At 44.8% G+C, this 17,250-nt stretch overlaps 1 protein-coding gene across 2 annotated transcripts; it reads left to right on the top strand.

The window, feature by feature from the left end:
- Positions 1 to 6,173: 6,173 nt before the first annotated feature.
- nr2f6b (nuclear receptor subfamily 2, group F, member 6b) lies at positions 6,174 to 16,846 on the top strand. Of its 2 annotated transcripts, none has more exons than XM_042056265.1 (4): positions 6,174 to 8,561; positions 9,925 to 10,043; positions 11,139 to 11,723; positions 15,572 to 16,846. In XM_042056265.1, the coding sequence occupies exons 1-4, from the start codon at positions 8,296 to 8,298 to the stop codon at positions 15,844 to 15,846; spliced, it is 1,245 nt and encodes a 414-aa protein (XP_041912199.1). In that variant the 5' UTR covers positions 6,174 to 8,295; the 3' UTR covers positions 15,847 to 16,846. The 2 variants fall into 2 exon arrangements, with proteins under 2 accessions (XP_041912199.1, XP_041912200.1); XM_042056266.1 differs by having other exon boundaries at positions 6,175 to 8,561; positions 9,925 to 10,019.
- The last annotated feature ends 404 nt before the right edge of the window (positions 16,847 to 17,250 follow it).

Here is a 17,250-nt window from a genome sequence, read left to right as displayed (position 1 = left end):
AACAATCAGCTTGCTTGACAAATCATCACAGTGTAGTTCTTCCAAATAAATTATTATACATATTTAAATCTCATAGCTATTCACTCTCTACTGTGTTATTTTTCTCTATTTTGCATTTGCATCGTAAGTGTTGTTATTGTTTTCAAGCCAGATTAAATCTTAACCTATTCACTCAAACTACTTGTAAAAGAATGCAGATGTCCTTTTATGAGCCCCAAGTGATCTATGCGTTGTGCTGAACATACAAGGTTATGATAGCAGCTTTTAGAGGCTGTTTGGGTCAGAGAGATAGCAGGGGCACTAAACCCATTCCCAAAAAGTCTGGAGAAAGCAGGGTGTCCAAATAAGCCTGGGAAAAAACACCCCAGACCATTTAAAGACAATGACAATGTGTGGGGGAGGGAGAGGAGGCTCCTGGAACAAATGAAGCTCCCCATTAGTCCAAATCGTCCTCACTCCCCCTGATATATACACACATACACACCCACAAACATCCATTCATCCTCACACATGGACCCATTCACACACACACACACACACACTCTCTCTCTCTCACACCCCCCCCCCCCCCACACACACACACACACATACACACACACACACACACACACACACACACACACACTAATGCACGCATGAGCGAGAAGTTGTGTGACCCAAACAAAAGGGCAGTGACCTGGAGGGTTAAGGTCACCTCATCTGCTCCCAGCATCCGTTTCACATTTAAATAAGTTGTCCCTGCTAAGCTGTATGAAGAGATCACAGCCTGCTTAGCGCCACAGCTTTTCTTTAATTTCGTCTCACAGGAATCAAAAGAACTCTTCACTCTTCCTTCCCCCTCTCTACCGTCTCTCCCTCCCTCCCTCCCTCTCTCTCTGTAGATTCTTACGCTGGTTGTCTGACTGAGCCAGGACACCACTCATCCTCTTTAAAGGCCAAGTGAGGTTCACAGAGGGGCACTTCTTTGGCATGGAAGAGCGCTGACCTTAGACGCACTCCCGTGTCGACAACACACGCCAATAAAATGCAAGGGCTGGTATCCATGACACGCACGTTGGTCTCAAACACAGGAGTCAGACAGTTGGGTCTTGTTTCCAGAGAGTAATAACACAGGTGATCACTAAATCCCTAAAGACTGCCTGGACAGTTCAAGTTCAGCATTGGGTTAAGGCAACAATTTCAACACTGCTTAGAGTCTGACTCTGTTAAGGTGCAATGAATCATTCATATTCCAGACAGCAGGTGTGGCAGGTGTCTGTGTCACTCTCTCACCTGAGATGATGGATGGAGATTACAGCACATTACCACCACCACCACAACCACAACCACCACCACCATCCCCAGACCATGCCCAGGGAACAGAGGATTGTTGGGAGACAAAGCAATCTATTAATCCAATGAGATGTCTTAATTGAGCTCAATCAGTCGCTTTTGAACTATCCTTAGATGGCCCTCCCTTGGTCTCAACAACTATCACCAAGATACAGAGCCTGTATTGATGTAGACGATAGCTGAAATGTCTGTTGACAGTCTTGAAAGGCTGGAATTAGACATGGTCTTTTTTCCTAGGGTTACACAGTAGAGTATTCCTCATTTTTGAATGATGGTATATAGAGCTCACTGAAATCATTTCAAATTTACACCAGAATATTCAACAAGAGAAGAATATTATGAGTACAGTCTTTTTATACTACACAGTACACCTGGGTACATTTTCAACTATTGTCCCGACTGCACTACCGGTACTCACAGGTTTGGTTTGCATAAAAATTATAATCTATTTTCGTAAGACAGTCTCATAGGTTTTTATCTCTGCTCCCTCTCTAATCACAATCTTGAAGATGCTGATACACCACGCACGGTGATTCCAGGTAATCTTGTTGCTGTGCTGGTAGACATGCATCTCCCTGATGTGTGGGAAACCTGGTATCTAATACAGGCAAGCTTCACCTTCATTAATCGCAAAGGATTAGGGTACATCCACAGGGATGGACTTGTATCAGATTTTCTTATGGTGTCACAACACTGACCTGCTGACCGCTGAGCTGATGTGGCTTACATTTTCTGGGCTAAGTATCAGCCCACTTTGGGGCTGTGTATAAAGATGGGGGGAAATGAGAAAGACTGAAGGTCTGATGTAGTCATCAAATTCTTTTTTTTCAGATTTTGGACATCTTTTTCGCCTCTCCTTCTCTTTCCTTAGAAGTGCAAGCTCTCTTAAAGCCCATCTTTACAAAGTCGAGTGAGAGAGGTGCCAAGGGGAATGGAAAGAAAGGGAGGGATCAGAGATTGAGCTATAAAAAGGAGTCAGTGGAGCGTTGCAGAAAGGCAGGTATGGTTGTGAAGAGTGCAGGGGAGGAGGGAGGCAGGAGAGGAGCAATAGAGAGATAGAGAAATAGCAGCGGTCAGCCGACCATGGAGGGCCATATTTCGCGCTCAAGGTGTGAAGGAATTTAACTCCAGTGGGTTTAAAGTTTAACCATGTTGTGGTCTGGCACTGGTTGTGTGTGTGTGTGTGTGTGTGTGTGTGTGCGTTCGTTCATAGGGGTGTTGGGTTAGGGACACATGGCCAGCAGATATGTCCATTAGCGGAGCACTGGCCTTTGATCCACGAGGGGAAGCCTCCTCCTCTGGAGCCTGCCGGGCCTTTGACCCCAGGAGAATGAGAGAGAGGCAGAAAATAAACAGCGCTGAGAAGACCTGCCAAAGACAAACATCTGCCGGCCAACTCCAAGTCAGAGAGGGGAGTGGACAAAGGCAATCAATATTGTCTTTCCCACACACAGAGAGAGAGAGAGAGAGAGAGAGAGAGAGAGAGAGAGAGAGAGAGAGAGAGAGAGAGAGAGAGAGAGAGAGAGAGAGAGAGATTTTATCTTCTCTGGTCATCAGTTTGGTGGGAATGAAGCATATGGACATTAGTCATTTGAATGATTCTGAAGCAGTCCATATGACAGTTGAATGAAATTAAATTGGATTTCATTTAATAGTTATCTTCATTAGGTTTTTTTTTATTATTTAATAGTTATTTTCCATAGTATGCAACATTTTTGTTACTACAATACAGAATAACACAATTTTAGCATTGAGAATTACATTAAAGAAAGGTACACTGCAAAGGTCATAGACCGCCCTTATGTCCTGAGGGCAGTCCTGCGTTAAGGTTAGAGAAGGATGTGTTCTGGGTAAACAAAGGCAGAGGCCAGCAGAGATAGCATGCCACAAGGCCAAAGCATGCTCAAACAGAGCACTCCAATAACAACAGAGCAATCACACACTGCCTACCACTACTGCCTCTGCAGTTCTGGTGTTCACAGTTTCACAAATGGGTTCTGACATTATCACACAATAATCAACAATTGAATGTGTGAAACAGTTGAAGGATTGTTGAATGTGCGTTATGTTTTTGGCCAGCAGCTGCAAGAACAAAGGCCCTCACAACTAAAAGCTTCTTTTTTTCCAAAGCTCATTTTGTTTGATCTGTCTCCTGCTGTGTTTACAAAGTTAACAGTGGAACCTTAGCCACCAACACAACAATAGCCTGGAGGTTAACTGGGATCAGATTCCGTTGTGTTGTCATGAAGATTAAGAGTAGTTGTTTGGTGTGCTGTTTCTAGATCGGATAGATTCAAAGAGCATCTGATAAGGAGTCTACGAGGCTCGTATCACAACCTCAATCCAAAGAGCTGGTCCTTCTTCAGCATATCCACTTCCTCAACTTCTGTGTTGTAAAAGTCATCACCACCACCATCATCTTTTGCAGTGTATAAGCTATATCTGAAGCATATATCAATATTCCCATCACAAAGTCATTTTTATAACGAAATGTTTTTTTCAAGATGGGTCCACATTGAACGTCCACATTTACACTGCAAAAATGATGCTTATACTGACCCATTTGTGAAGTGACTGGCAATTTCAGCAGATATTATTGACAAAGGTTGTCGATTAAACCCTGATACTACCATGAACTGGTAATTACATGAATGCTGTTAGAAATGCAAGCAAGTTTTAATGCAGAGAGAACACAGTAGGTAAAGCATAGCAGACAGCATGTGCTGTGTATTGACCCTTTTTCTCGAACAAATTCATGAACACAAGTCTCAGGCTGAAGGACAATCCTCTTCTAGCCACGCTACAGTTCTTAGGTGGCAAGTTGTGGCTGAGGGGCTCAATCCCATTTGTTTAAGTAGGTGGCTGTCATGGCTATTGGCAGCCATGTGGCAGTAAACAGTTTGGACTCATTAGGTCAGCGTCATGTCGTTTGCAGGGGTCAGTCGAGGGAACGGCAAGGAGTGACGTGCTTAGAGTGGCGTTGTATGAGCTTGGACTTCCGTCTGTGCAGAGGACATGCTAATCGCGTGTCGAGCACAGGATGCTCAGAGCCAGCCACATTCCTTGGCTGAAATTGAGGGAGCCGTGTAGCTTCTCTGCTGGCACATACTGTAGATGCACACCAATGCACACACATATATTCATAGAGAAGCATGCATACAATTTGCAGATACAAACTCTCACATATACAATGTTAAATAAACAAGCTTGTGTTCCAGGATGGGTTAGTGTTGTATATATTGTACACATGACAAGGACACACACACACACATACACACACACACAGGATGCACAGAAAACCACCTACCTGTTTTCACACCTTCAGTCACACTTACACACTTACACACACACCTCCAGCCTAAGGGATACCAACCAAAGAAAACAAACAAGAGTGATCTGTGGTGAACAGACACTTTGACACACCACTCCCCATATCTGGTCAACAAAGTCCCATTGAATCTCCACCTATATAACCCTCTAACAGAACACAACCCACTTTAACAGCTTTCCACTGAGATATCACTTGACATGCTCCTGTGTGGATCGATAGGTGCCCATATTTACCTTTGCATGTGTGAGTAGGTGGTTCACACAAGAGCACACGACAACTCTGTGCAGTAGGCTACTACACTACATTTTTACTCCTTACCTGCAAGCCCATCCCCACATGTCCCTCATGTAGCCTAAACTGAATAGCTTTAGTGTAGTTCAACTGCGGTCAGCTTACAGTATATCTTATCAAAAGAGTTTTGGGGATGATGGGATGTTCTTTTCATCATTTATCATATTCAGTGTCCATTGCAATACATTTGCAGTAGCGTTTCACAGGGGCCAGTTGGTTGGTTTGGAATAATGTCTCATGAGCTGCATTGAAGTAAATAGTCCTAAGATAAAGTGTGAGAAAGTGCTAGAAGAGGAGGCCTTCAAGAGTAGGCAATGCTTAATGTTAATGTTTTGACGTTTTTGATCTATTTTAAAAAAAATTAAGTAAGTGCAATGAATTTTTTCATGTTGTTGACCTCATGATGAAGACATGATTCATTACTCCTACTCCTGGAAGGAGAGGCTACATTCTCAGAACCGGAGAGGCACAGGCATCTCATTCCCCAGTGTGGTGTGGAGGAACTGGTCGTGGTGGTGGTGGTGATGGTGAACTCATATGCCTGGTACATACCACACAAATCAGAGCAGCTATGCACAGAGTGACATTAGAGTGTAATTTGTTATTACAGCATGTCACTGATGTGAGCAGAAGGCATGTAAGATCAAATATATCTGTGTGTGTGTGTGTGTGTGTGTATGTGTGACTGTCTTTCTCTCTCTCTCTCTGTGTGTGTGTGTGTGCGTGTGTGCATGTGCGTGTGTGTTTGTGTGTGTGTGTGCAAGTAGGAGATTGTGTTTTCATGCATTAGTGTTTGTGCATTGTTTGACTGTGTGTAACCGAGTGCCGCTAACAGCATGCCAGCGGTGTGCTGGGTTTGTTGGTCCACCAGTCCTTTGTGTGCTCATGTGGCAGTGCGGGGGTTAACTACCCCCATGCTATAAGGCAGGCCTGGGGGGTCAGGGCTTAGGGAAGCCAGGCAGCAGCACATTCTTTCTATGTGTGTGTGTGTGTGTGTGTGCGTGCGTGTGTGTGTGTGTGTGTGTGTGTGTGTGTGTGTGTGTGTGTGTGTGTGCGCGCACAGCCCTTTGCCACTACTCCACGGCCCACTCTCTGCTCTTTGACTCTAATGTCCATATAAGGCAGCGGGTGCCATGGCAACCGGAGGGCTTGAATAGCAGTGTCAAATCCCTGAGCACACAGACACACGCTCTCACCCTCTCCTACACACTCACTGGCCAAGGAGAGAGGGAGCGAGACACACAGACACACACACACATACACACACACACAGAGAAAGAGAGGGAAGGTTTCTTTACCAGAAGCTGTGAATCTGCCTTGTGAGCAGGGTCTCCTTTCTTGCACTCACTGACAACACGAAGGACAGAGAGAGAGAGAGAGGGAGAGAGAGAGAGAGAAGAAAGGAGGGAACCAGAGAAAGAGAAAAAAGAGAGAAACAGAAAGAGCCGCCACCAACCATTTTCAGCTCAGGACTATTTCCCAGGGAATGCGGAGGAGTCCTAAGGCTGGAGCTGTTACTGCCAGATGGGCAAGCGCTGACAAAACCCAGCAGGCAGAGCAAAAGAGCAAGAGAGAGAGCAACAGAGAGAGCAACGGAGAGAGAGAGAGAAGGAGAGGACTAAGCTGATCTGAGCTAAGAGAGCTCACATTCCCCGACGGCTCAGGCGGCTGGCTGGCTGACTGACTAGCTGGCTGGCTGGCATCCCTCCCCTGCGTCTGCTCCTGATTCCCCCAGCTCTGCTCTGCTCTACTCTACCTTGAGAGCCCCACAGGCACTGCTGGACCCGGAGACAGCAGGACCCCGGCCACGTTTTGACAACAAACGCAGGAGATTGTTTGTGTGTGTGTGTGTGTATATGTGTGACTGCATGCGGTCTGTGTAAGTGTGTGTGTGTGTGTTTATGTGTGTGGGTGTGTGTGTGTGTGAAAGGGCAACAGAGAAAGAGAGAGAGAGTGAGTGAGTGAGAGAGAGAGAGAGGAGGGGGACTTCCTTGAACTTTGATCCTTTAAAGGGAGCCAAAGGGAGAGCCACGGCACAGGGAGAACTCTGTTTATCATTATCCCGGGCAGGCGTGCATTCCTTTCCCTGAGTAACCCACACAAAAACAGGCTGGAGCTGGATATCGCCACCGACTGCTCGTCTTCTGCTCGGCTTCGGGCCGTAATCTAGAAACCCCTTCTGAGGCGGGGGACACAATTTTTTTTTATCACAGGATTCCAGCATGTCTACTATAACCAGTCCTTCTTTTGGGGTCAAAAGGAACACTGGCAATTGCCAAGAAGTGAGACCCTGAGGAAAAAACAACAGGCTGCTAATCTGAAAGGACGCTCTTGTTTTTTTTGTGTTTTTTGACTGACAAACCCAAACTGGTTGGACCTTGGTGGTTTTCTCCAAACCTGCTGTGATTCTTTCTGGGGTAAAGACACAACGCTGGGACACGCCGCTGTCAGTTTGATTGAAAACACACTGCTGTGAGGGAAACAAAACAGGTTGGACTAGTTGTTGGAGTAGAACTGAGGGCAGGGCAGCGTGTATTTGCAGGTAAAAGCTCACTCTCTTGCTTTTTTTTCTCTTGCTGAGGCATACTAGGAGCAGTGGAGGAACCAAGCACTCTCTGGTGTTTCTCTCCAGCTTGAGAGGGGCTCTGTGTCTGTATGTGTGGGATTTTTTTTGCCCTCTCTCACTACCGTGTGGTGCATCACAGGAGAGGAGGGGAGGGTAGCGTGAGTCTTTTTTTTCCCCTCCAGTGAGCGACTATGAGCATCCGAGTGTAATTTATTGTTTCCTGTGAAGAAAGAGGGCAGACGCACCTTTTTTTTTGCCCCCTCTTTCTCCTCCTTCTGTCTGTCCTGAACTCTGGAACAGATCTCTAAACTCGAGCGAGGGGTAACCACGCTGAATGGACTGCAGGGGAGAAAAGGCGAAAGGGACAGAGAAAAAATTGGGAACAGAAGGAGTAGTGTGACAGCAAAAAAATAAAAAAAAAGGAGAGCCGTGGTGCAGCGGAACCGTGCTCTCCAGGGGAGCCGCGCATCCAGGTCACCAGGTGGTGACGGGTAAAAAAACAGAGAGAGAGAGAGAGAGAGAAAGAGAGGGAGGGAGAGAGGGAGGGCAAAGAGAGGTCGACTGGAGTTTAATGCTGTCTCTCCTCACGTCACTGCACCTCATCTTGGACTCACCAAACAACCACTGAGCCCTTTTCTTGCTCTGAATCAGACTGACGCTGAACCAAAGGATTTGCTAACACCATTTTTTTGTTGCAGCTGCACTTTCTGAGATTTCTTTATATCTGAGGCCACACACACACACATCTGGTGGTGTTGCTGACAATCGAACAGCGATGGCCATGGTGAGTGGGGGATGGGGAACACCGAACGGGGACACCAATGGACTGGGGGACAAGTACCTACGGGGGGAAGAAGAGGAGACCTCGCCCCAGGCTGTGGGCAGCGACGCGGATTTGGGGGAGGACGACAAATCTTGCGTGGTGGACTGTGTGGTGTGCGGGGACAAGTCCAGTGGGAAGCACTATGGTGTGTTCACCTGCGAGGGCTGCAAGAGCTTCTTTAAGAGGAGCATCCGACGTAACCTCAACTACACCTGCAGGTGAGGGTGCGTGTGTGGTGTGTGTGTGTGGCTACACCTCTTAAGTTTTGCTTCCGGTGTGTCATACTGCGTTTTGATCTCGTACTGACCTTCTCAAACTCCTACTCTTCCACTGATCTATTGTGCTTTTGAATAGCAGACTTGTGTGTCATGCTTATCATCAATGTGTGTGTGCATCGGTGTGTGTCTCTCTCTGCGTAACTTGAGTGTGTAAATGTGCATGAAGATGTGTGTGGGAGGGAGGAGAATGGAACTTATGCTCCCATGTCCCCTAATGCATTACCCTTGAGAACAGAATGAATAGACATTGACACAAAAGCAACCAATGGATATAGGCGCTCCTTGTTTCCCCAGTAAATAATGACATCTTGCAATGTCTGTTAAGCCTTTTCATTTCCTCTGGTTGAAACTGCTGGCCATGTTTTTCCTTTACATAAATACAGAATTCTTGCCTTATTCTTTATCTCTACATTTTCTCATTCTATCTCTATTCCTCCTGACCCTCTACTTAAGTGTTCACCCACTATTCTATACATTTCACAGCAGTCCTCGACTCAAAACACACTCGTGTTTTATGCCATGCCAGAAACAAGCTCTCCAGTCTGCGCACTTGCAGTCATTGATAACAGAGGCAGAATAACATCCAAAGGTCAAATATCACAGGTGCCTTTGAAATGTGGCCAGCCCAATCCACATTCTTGTTAAAAACAGAACATCCTGTGACATCATGAAGTTCTGATTTTTGTTCTGCCACTCTTGTCTGTCCATGCTGAATCATTTCAAGAATGTATAAACTTTCAATAAGACCATGACCTTTTTTATTTGTGCTGGCTTGTATCACTGATTGAAATGATAACACATGAAATGAGCAAGTGTTTCCAAAGAAGTTAAAAACACGTCACTTTTATTTTGTTTCCATCTTCTCTCTTAAATCAACAGCATGTTTTCCCTCACAGTAGTTCAGAGTTTAAAATGACTCTTGAGACCTTTGCTCTGCTTGCACACTGCCAAGGTTATGCGGGCTTATGATTGACAAAGGTCAGCCCTGTGATTGGCTCTTGAAGCACGCCAGCTCACATTTGTTCGGTCACCATGGAGGTCAACCAACAGAAGTGGAAAAACTACAGGCTTCCGGCCAATGCCTGTGTCTCGACACACATGAATGATTGTGTACTTAAACAGATTATATTCATCTCTTGCAGGAGAGACACAGATTTCTTTTGTGCCTGTCGAGGAAAACTTTGTCGTCAACACATTTTAATTTTCATATAAACAAATGTTTTAGGATGAAGTGAGAAGTTGGAGTGAGAAGTCTGAAACTGACTGTATGACCAAAAATGTTGTCTCTCTCCACTTTCCTCAGATCGAACCGAGATTGCCAAATAGACCAGCACCACCGCAACCAGTGCCAGTACTGTCGCCTGAAGAAGTGCTTCCGGGTTGGCATGCGCAAAGAAGGTAGCATCCGCACTTCTAACCAAGGTGTACTTTTTCATCACAACAAATCATACCTATAGTGTTGTTTTGTGGTGGACACAATGGGAAAGGCTTTATTTAAAGGCAACCATGTTTGCTACCACAGCTGTCCTGCCGTAGCCTCAAAGGCCCGCTGCTCACGATTCCTTACATTCACTTGGCTCTACCATCTGCCAGAGGCATGTCCTCCCTCACCTCCCCTCGCTAGAGTCCTTCTACACAATCAAACACTATAGCGTGTGTTTTCCCATCGAGCTGGCTCGTGAACAGGGTTAAATCCAGACCAGTAATAAATGTCGCCTGATAAAACTCCTCCAAAGAAGGACCCGTGCCAGACAGGTTGTGGACCTGCTACCAGGAAAAAGGCAGTTCTGTGGCTATAATGGGTTCTATGACAAAGAGACACTTGGGGGCTGGTGGCTCCAGTCATTGAATCTGGTTTGTCTGAGGACAGAGAGGGAGATTTAATAACCATACCAGCACGAGACGTGAACAAATGATCAAATTCTGGTCAAGTCACTATGTGAAATTCTTCAGATAAATAGGATTTTGAGCAGTCCTTACATGACTAAATCGGCTGTTAGATTTAAGTGTGTGGTTTTCATTATTGTTCTCTTGACAGCATGATGACTGTATTAGCTATTCTATGACTCACTGGCGGGTCTTTGGTGGTATGACCTCATGGCCAATAGAGAACAACAGATAGACTAGTGCGACTCAAGCTCCAGTCTATACACTTGTACAAAACCAGGATACCGATACAGCATTTAGAATGCAGCCCAAGGCTGCCAGTGTTCTTTTTACAGCAGTGGGGCATTGATCTGTCCTCATGTGCCCTTTCACCATGACTAAACTGATAAATCCCCTTGATCTCACTCTTCTTTCCAGTCTCCCTTTGATATCGCTGTCCAATGTCCCTTACGTCTCTCTCATATTCTCGATCTAGATCTCTCTTGTGATCATGAACATGGCCTGACATGGCCTCTAATATTGCTGTCCATCTCATTTGTATGTTCTTCTTTCTTTCTCCCTCTATTCTTCTCCCTTCTTCTATCTCCCTTGACTCCCCTCTCTGTCCTCCCCTCTTGCACTTCTCTCCAGCTGTCCAACGTGGTCGCATCCCTCCGTCCCATGCCGGCATGAGTCCCAACTCTCTTGTCGGTGGCCCAGGGGTGGGCAGCGGTGCCGGCGGTCCTGGCCTGGTCGGTGGTGAGTTTTTCAATGGCCAGCAGGTATCCGAGCTCATCTCGCAGCTGCTTCGCGCAGAGCCGTATCCGGCGAGCACGCGCTATGGTCCGCAGTACGGCCAGCAGCAGCAACCTGGTGGCTCAGTCATGGGCATTGATAACATCTGCGAGCTGGCTGCCCGGCTTCTCTTCAGCACCATTGAATGGACCCGCAACATCCCCTACTTCCCCGAGTTGCCCGTGTCCGAACAGGTGGCGTTGCTGCGGCTCAGCTGGAGCGAGCTGTTCATCCTGAACGCGGCGCAGTCAGCGCTGCCGCTCCACATGGCCCCACTGCTGGCTGCTGCCGGCTTCCACTCCTCGCCCATGTCCGCTGACCGCGTGGTCTCCTTCATGGACCAGGTGCGCGTCTTCCAGGACCAGGTGGACAAGCTGACGCGGCTGCAGGTGGACTCGGCCGAGTACAGCTGCCTAAAGGCCATCGCACTCTTCTCTCCAGGTGTGTATAATAGCTGGGTCATTATTATTAAATCGTTGTCAATATATAATAGGGCAATGGATCACTGTTGATCCGTGATCTGTATGGACCATCCCCCAACGGTTCGGCACACAGGTAAACAGCATATTGGTTGCAAAATATAAATAGCTGAGGTGAAATACAGTGTTACAAACTCATTGTGATGGGAAATTAACTTGTACGACCTGGAGTGTAACAAATTGCTTCATGGCAATTGTGCAATAGCTGACTGTTTGAAATCGTGTAATATTACCTTATTAGTCAACTTGGCTCTTCGGAGATAATCTTTGTCAGTACCGATCCCTCGGCTTGTAAACAAATTTAGATGTAACCTAACATGTCCAGGGGGAAAGGTGCAAGCCGTTAGTGGTAATATAAAATACAACTGTAGAAGGAGCCCAATAGCAAAAAAACTGCTGTTGACAGTGACTGACAGAGACGTCTTTTTATTGAAAATGAATAAAATCCCCTATACACCATCTTAATGTTCTAGTATTCCCGAACAAACTTCCCACAGGCCTAGAAGAAACCCTCTGTTATAGAAACTTATCAAGTCCATACGTTCTTTAAAGTTAGGGAAAATGTGTTTATTTGCTGTCTAAAAAATGAACATTTCCTTCATTCTTGTTGTCTTCAATATCAGTCAATCACTTCTTTCTTTCTTTCTTTCTTTCTTTCTCACTCTCTCTTTCTCTCTCTACCCCACCAGTAAGCCGATAGCTCCCTTTTAGCTATAGGCTAGATAAACCTAAGGTTGGCTAACAGTGTCAGACTTGGTTATTGCCATAGACAGTAAAAGAAATGGACAGAGCCACCCCATAGACTTTGACAGAGGCAAGTGAAGTCAATTTGAACCCCTTTTCCGGTTGGTCAACTTCGATTAACGCATCCTCAGTCCAGGCAAGTGAGAAACGTGACATTAAAGGAGAATTACGGTGTGATATTGACCTAAAGAAATCTGGCGCTAGTTAGCCGATGCTATTAACAGTTTTTCGATGGGGGTGCCTCGGGCATCGGCCTAGCCATGCAAATAAATCACTGTTTTACACCATTTACGAGGCTCAAAGTAGCTCCATACTTCATTGGTAGGGACCAGATTCCAAAAATAATTCAGTGGAAATGCATGGATTCCAGTAGCTGCTAACCATTTGGCTCAGATTGCTCGAGCTGTATGCGTGAACGTGACGTAATTGCCTGGCTTGTAGCACTAGCGTTCTAGTTTGTCTTTGTGGGAAAGAACATGGACGCCACCAGGGCAGCAGCTGTCCCGGTAGTGCTGGGCGCTTGCCTAGAACACGAGAGCAAGCTTGTGGTTCATTTAAACAAGCTACGGGATGATTTACACTTGCATTGATATTCAAGCTTCATCACACTTACAATTTTAATTTCAACAAGTGCTGTCGCGTTTTTCTCGAGCCATGAGGGGCAGTAGGCGGCTAGCAGTAGTTGTTAGCCTCTTTAGCAAACCAGCTCAATGCACACACAGCAAGACTGGGCAGTGCATTGAAATGGTGACCGGATTAAAGCACAGACATCTCAACCTGCAAAAAGTCATTTCAGGGAGGTATCATGAAGGCCCCCCCCCCAAAAAAAAAAAAAAAAAAAATATATATATATATATATATATATATAAAAATAATAAATATATTTTTATATATATATATATATATATATATATATATATATATATATATATATATAAAATATATAAATAAAAAAATATTTATATATATAAATACTATAAAGTCAGTACACCAAATAAGTAGGCTAATTGTGAAAATAAAATATGTAGATCTTGCAGTTTGGTCTTTTCATGTAGCCTTGGCAACTAGCCATCTAGTATAGGCCTGATAATATGCACATGAATTGACACTAGTTTTGCAATCATTTAACCCACCATGGGCAATGCTAACACTGTTACAAACAGTGCAGCATGCAAGACTAGGCCTATCATTATTTTTTACTCTTATAAACAAGGGTACACTTTGAAATGGGTCTTACATTTTACTTTTTTGGGGGCACTGACTCTGCCGTGACTCTCCTGTTCCTAGATACACTGAACTGATTTAGTTCGGGAGAAAAGAGATAAAAAGCCCGCCTACACTGAAAACTGATTGGTTGATTTATCGAAACAGGCCAATCAGGATGCTCTCTGTCTTGGATGCGCTCAGACACACACGCACCACCCCTCTCTCTCCCCCCTGTCGTGTGCGCGCTACACTCAGATGCACACGTGATTTTAGGTCTCCCTCTCGCGTGCGCGCTCTTGATCGCTCGCTCCAGATTCCGGGAGATTTTATCTAATTTGCGGGCGTCAGGGAGCCGCTATCAATATGCGGGAGACTCCCGGAACTTCCGGGAGACTTGGGATGTCTGAAAGCAGTAATGTAATCAAGTGTGTAAAAGCATTTAAAATTAAATCAACCATTATAGTACAAATACAAAGAAAACACATCTCAACTTCAGCAATTATGGGCGTAGCCATCTTTGTTTTCAACTCACACATTCAGCTCGGTGTACTCTCAGGAACCCCGAGGTGGACAGTCAGAATTCCGAAAGGGGGTGTGTCTCGGTGAAATAGATGTACACTTTCCAACTCGGGTGGGGGATTTCCAATACAAATGGATTGACCCATTACTTCTCTCCGAAAAAAGGCTTAAAGCGCTTCAGATGTAACGTTATTTGATGTCAAAGTGACCCTAAAATGAATGAGAGCCAATGGAATGCTAACTCTAAGTGGTCAACTTCTAACCTCCAAGACGCTCTCCGAATGTTTGCCTACCCCCTTGGGCATTTGCACGCACACAGAGAAGAAATCATCTTATCCAACTCCTGGGGTACAGTGCAAATGAGCTAATTTCCCCAAAAGGTGGTGTGTTTCTTTAAGAATATTAGGCCTAAATAGAAAATGATACAATCCGAACCATGAGTTTTGTGATCCATTGTACCCCTAATATGCAATATTTGTCAACAACTACCGAGCTACCTGGCTAATGGCAACAGACAGTAAGCCCTGATAAAAGCTAACTAGTTTGGTATGTACAGTATTTTAGCAATAGGCCTGATGTAATACTGATGTCACAGTGGTAGGCCTACTCAAAGTGTCGGGTTTTTTGTGATTATCTTTAACAATGCCTTTCTTTTTTTGACAAGGAAGATCATATATTTAAAACAAAATAGCCACACACAAACATATGAGTCATAAACAGATCGACATATGAATTAAAATACCATCTGATCTAGCGGACCGAGAAATGTAATGTGCAACCGAAATGTGAAAAAATATTTTAACGTAGACTACTACCATTTTGCCTTGTTGAAGGGGTCAGGTCAGCTGGGGCTTGAAAATTCCCCACCTCCAAAGTGGTTGATTAATTAAGGGAAAGCAGCCATGATTAGCCACCTTAGGCTACCAATGGGAATTAGAGTTGATAGTGATAAACGTTCACTACCATTATTTAACTCTAATGACAGTAGAAAACTGTTGCATGATTGTACAATTTCACCAAAGACAGGGAAAGCTGACGATTGCAGGTTTAGCTCTGGAATTTCTACCTCTCGTGAAAATCTTTACACATCTCTGCCACTACAGCATGCTCCTGGAAGACCATTTAAGTATTGGTGAAACATTCAGTTGAACATAATTGAAATACTTATTGTGTTTTGGGCAAACAAATTGTAAATATACGGTATTAAAACACTCAAAATATCATAACATGGGGGAGATCATTGACCATTTACCACAACCAATTTTTGCAGAATATCTATCTCATTCATGTTGTTTTCCTCTCCTCTTTCTGGGGACTGCTGTCTGTTTGTCCCTCTGTCAGATGCATGTGGCCTATCTGACCCGGTCCACGTGGAGAGCCTGCAGGAGAAGGCCCAGGTGGCGCTGACCGAGTACGAGCGCATGCAGTACCCGAGCCAGCCGCAGCGCTTTGGCCGCCTGCTGCTGCGCCTACCCGCGCTCCGCGCCGTGCCCGCCTCTCTCATCTCCCAGCTCTTCTTCATGCGCCTGGTGGGCAAGACGCCCATCGAGACGCTCATCCGCGACATGCAGCTGTCAGGCAGCTCCATCAGCTGGCCCTATGCGCCGGGCCAGTAGGTCGTCGGTCAGCCCTCTGGCACACCTGCGTCCTGCCTCATCCAAAGCGCCCCAGTGTGGTGACCCCAGAGCTCAGGCCTCTGGCACATGTTGCAAAGTACATGCTGATTTAGGGTCATGTTTTGTTTATTTGTTTGTCAGCTGGTTTGCTTGTCCATGTGTACAGCGAAAACTAAGACTGACCTCAGATCAGCATTATGAGTCCTTTGCGTAAACTGGGCCCAGGACCACAGGGCACATCCCATGCTACCTCAACCAAAACTGGACTTCTTTCAGTTCCCACAGCCAAAGGGAGCAGCTTTTTGTTTTTAACTGTTTGTTTTTGATTATCCAGAGATTTCATATGGCTTCTGTGCAGATAATGTAGACTGCACCGGGTATTACAGTCCCACAGTGCCATTGTAAGGTGTCAGTAACTCTCAGTGTATAGGCAACTTTAACAGTGTAAAAGCTTTCTATGTACAAGACATTCTGTTGTTCATTACCTCAAAATATGATTAATTATATACCAGATTCTATGAATGGAAAGTTGACAGGTACAAATGTTGTCTAAAAACCTTATAGTTGGAAGGAGAGAAACCTCCATATATGAGGGATGACCAAAAGGGATTCAACTTTTTGCCAGACCTGCAGCGTCTTGATTGTGAGATTAAACTTTAAAGTAGTTTTATTGGACTCTCTGTGGATTTTAGGGATGTTAGCCACTAAAATCACATGGGGGTAGAGAAGTCAGATGCATATTTTGTAAGATATTGCCATGGACTGCAACACTGTCAAAGTCGTTGACATAACCAAATGTCTTACTTGAAAAATGGCGCCGGCATGTAAATGACAAGATGATATGAATGCAAATCTTACACAATCTCAGTATTTTAACTGTGTAGTTAATGTAATTTTTTATCAACAAAGTTCAGCCTGAATGTTGCAGAATTTCCTATTGCCAACCATGGAAAATATCAGATATTTTTGCATACTACTACCAATAAAAATATGAACCCAATTTTGTGAAGGAGACTGTTGTATAAATGCATCTGATACTCTACATCACAGCATTTGTTAAAAATAATAAATAAAGTTTACAGTTAAAGTTACACATACACGCATGTTGTTAAAATGACACATTACAACATGAAAGACCAATGTATCAGTCTTTAGTAACATGTTTTTTTCCATAATATTTTCAGATATCACTTAAACTTTAAGATAATTAAATCACATACTTTCTCATTTTAAACCAATGGTACAGGGTTGTAGGGTTGAGTGAGAGTCTATGATTCTTAATAATCCTACAAATGATGCTGGTGTGATGGCTGTGTCTACGGAATAGCTTAGCAGTTGTCTTGCTGCTGCACTTGCCTCTTCGGCCAGCAGGGTGCAACCAAGAGCAACTCTAATCTGGTGTGG

Source organism: Alosa sapidissima, chromosome 12, assembly GCF_018492685.1.
Source record: "Alosa sapidissima isolate fAloSap1 chromosome 12, fAloSap1.pri, whole genome shotgun sequence".
Lineage (NCBI taxonomy): Eukaryota > Metazoa > Chordata > Actinopteri > Clupeiformes > Clupeidae > Alosa > Alosa sapidissima.
Note: the sequence above shows the minus strand (reverse complement) of the source record. Positions and strands in the feature narration are given on the sequence as shown.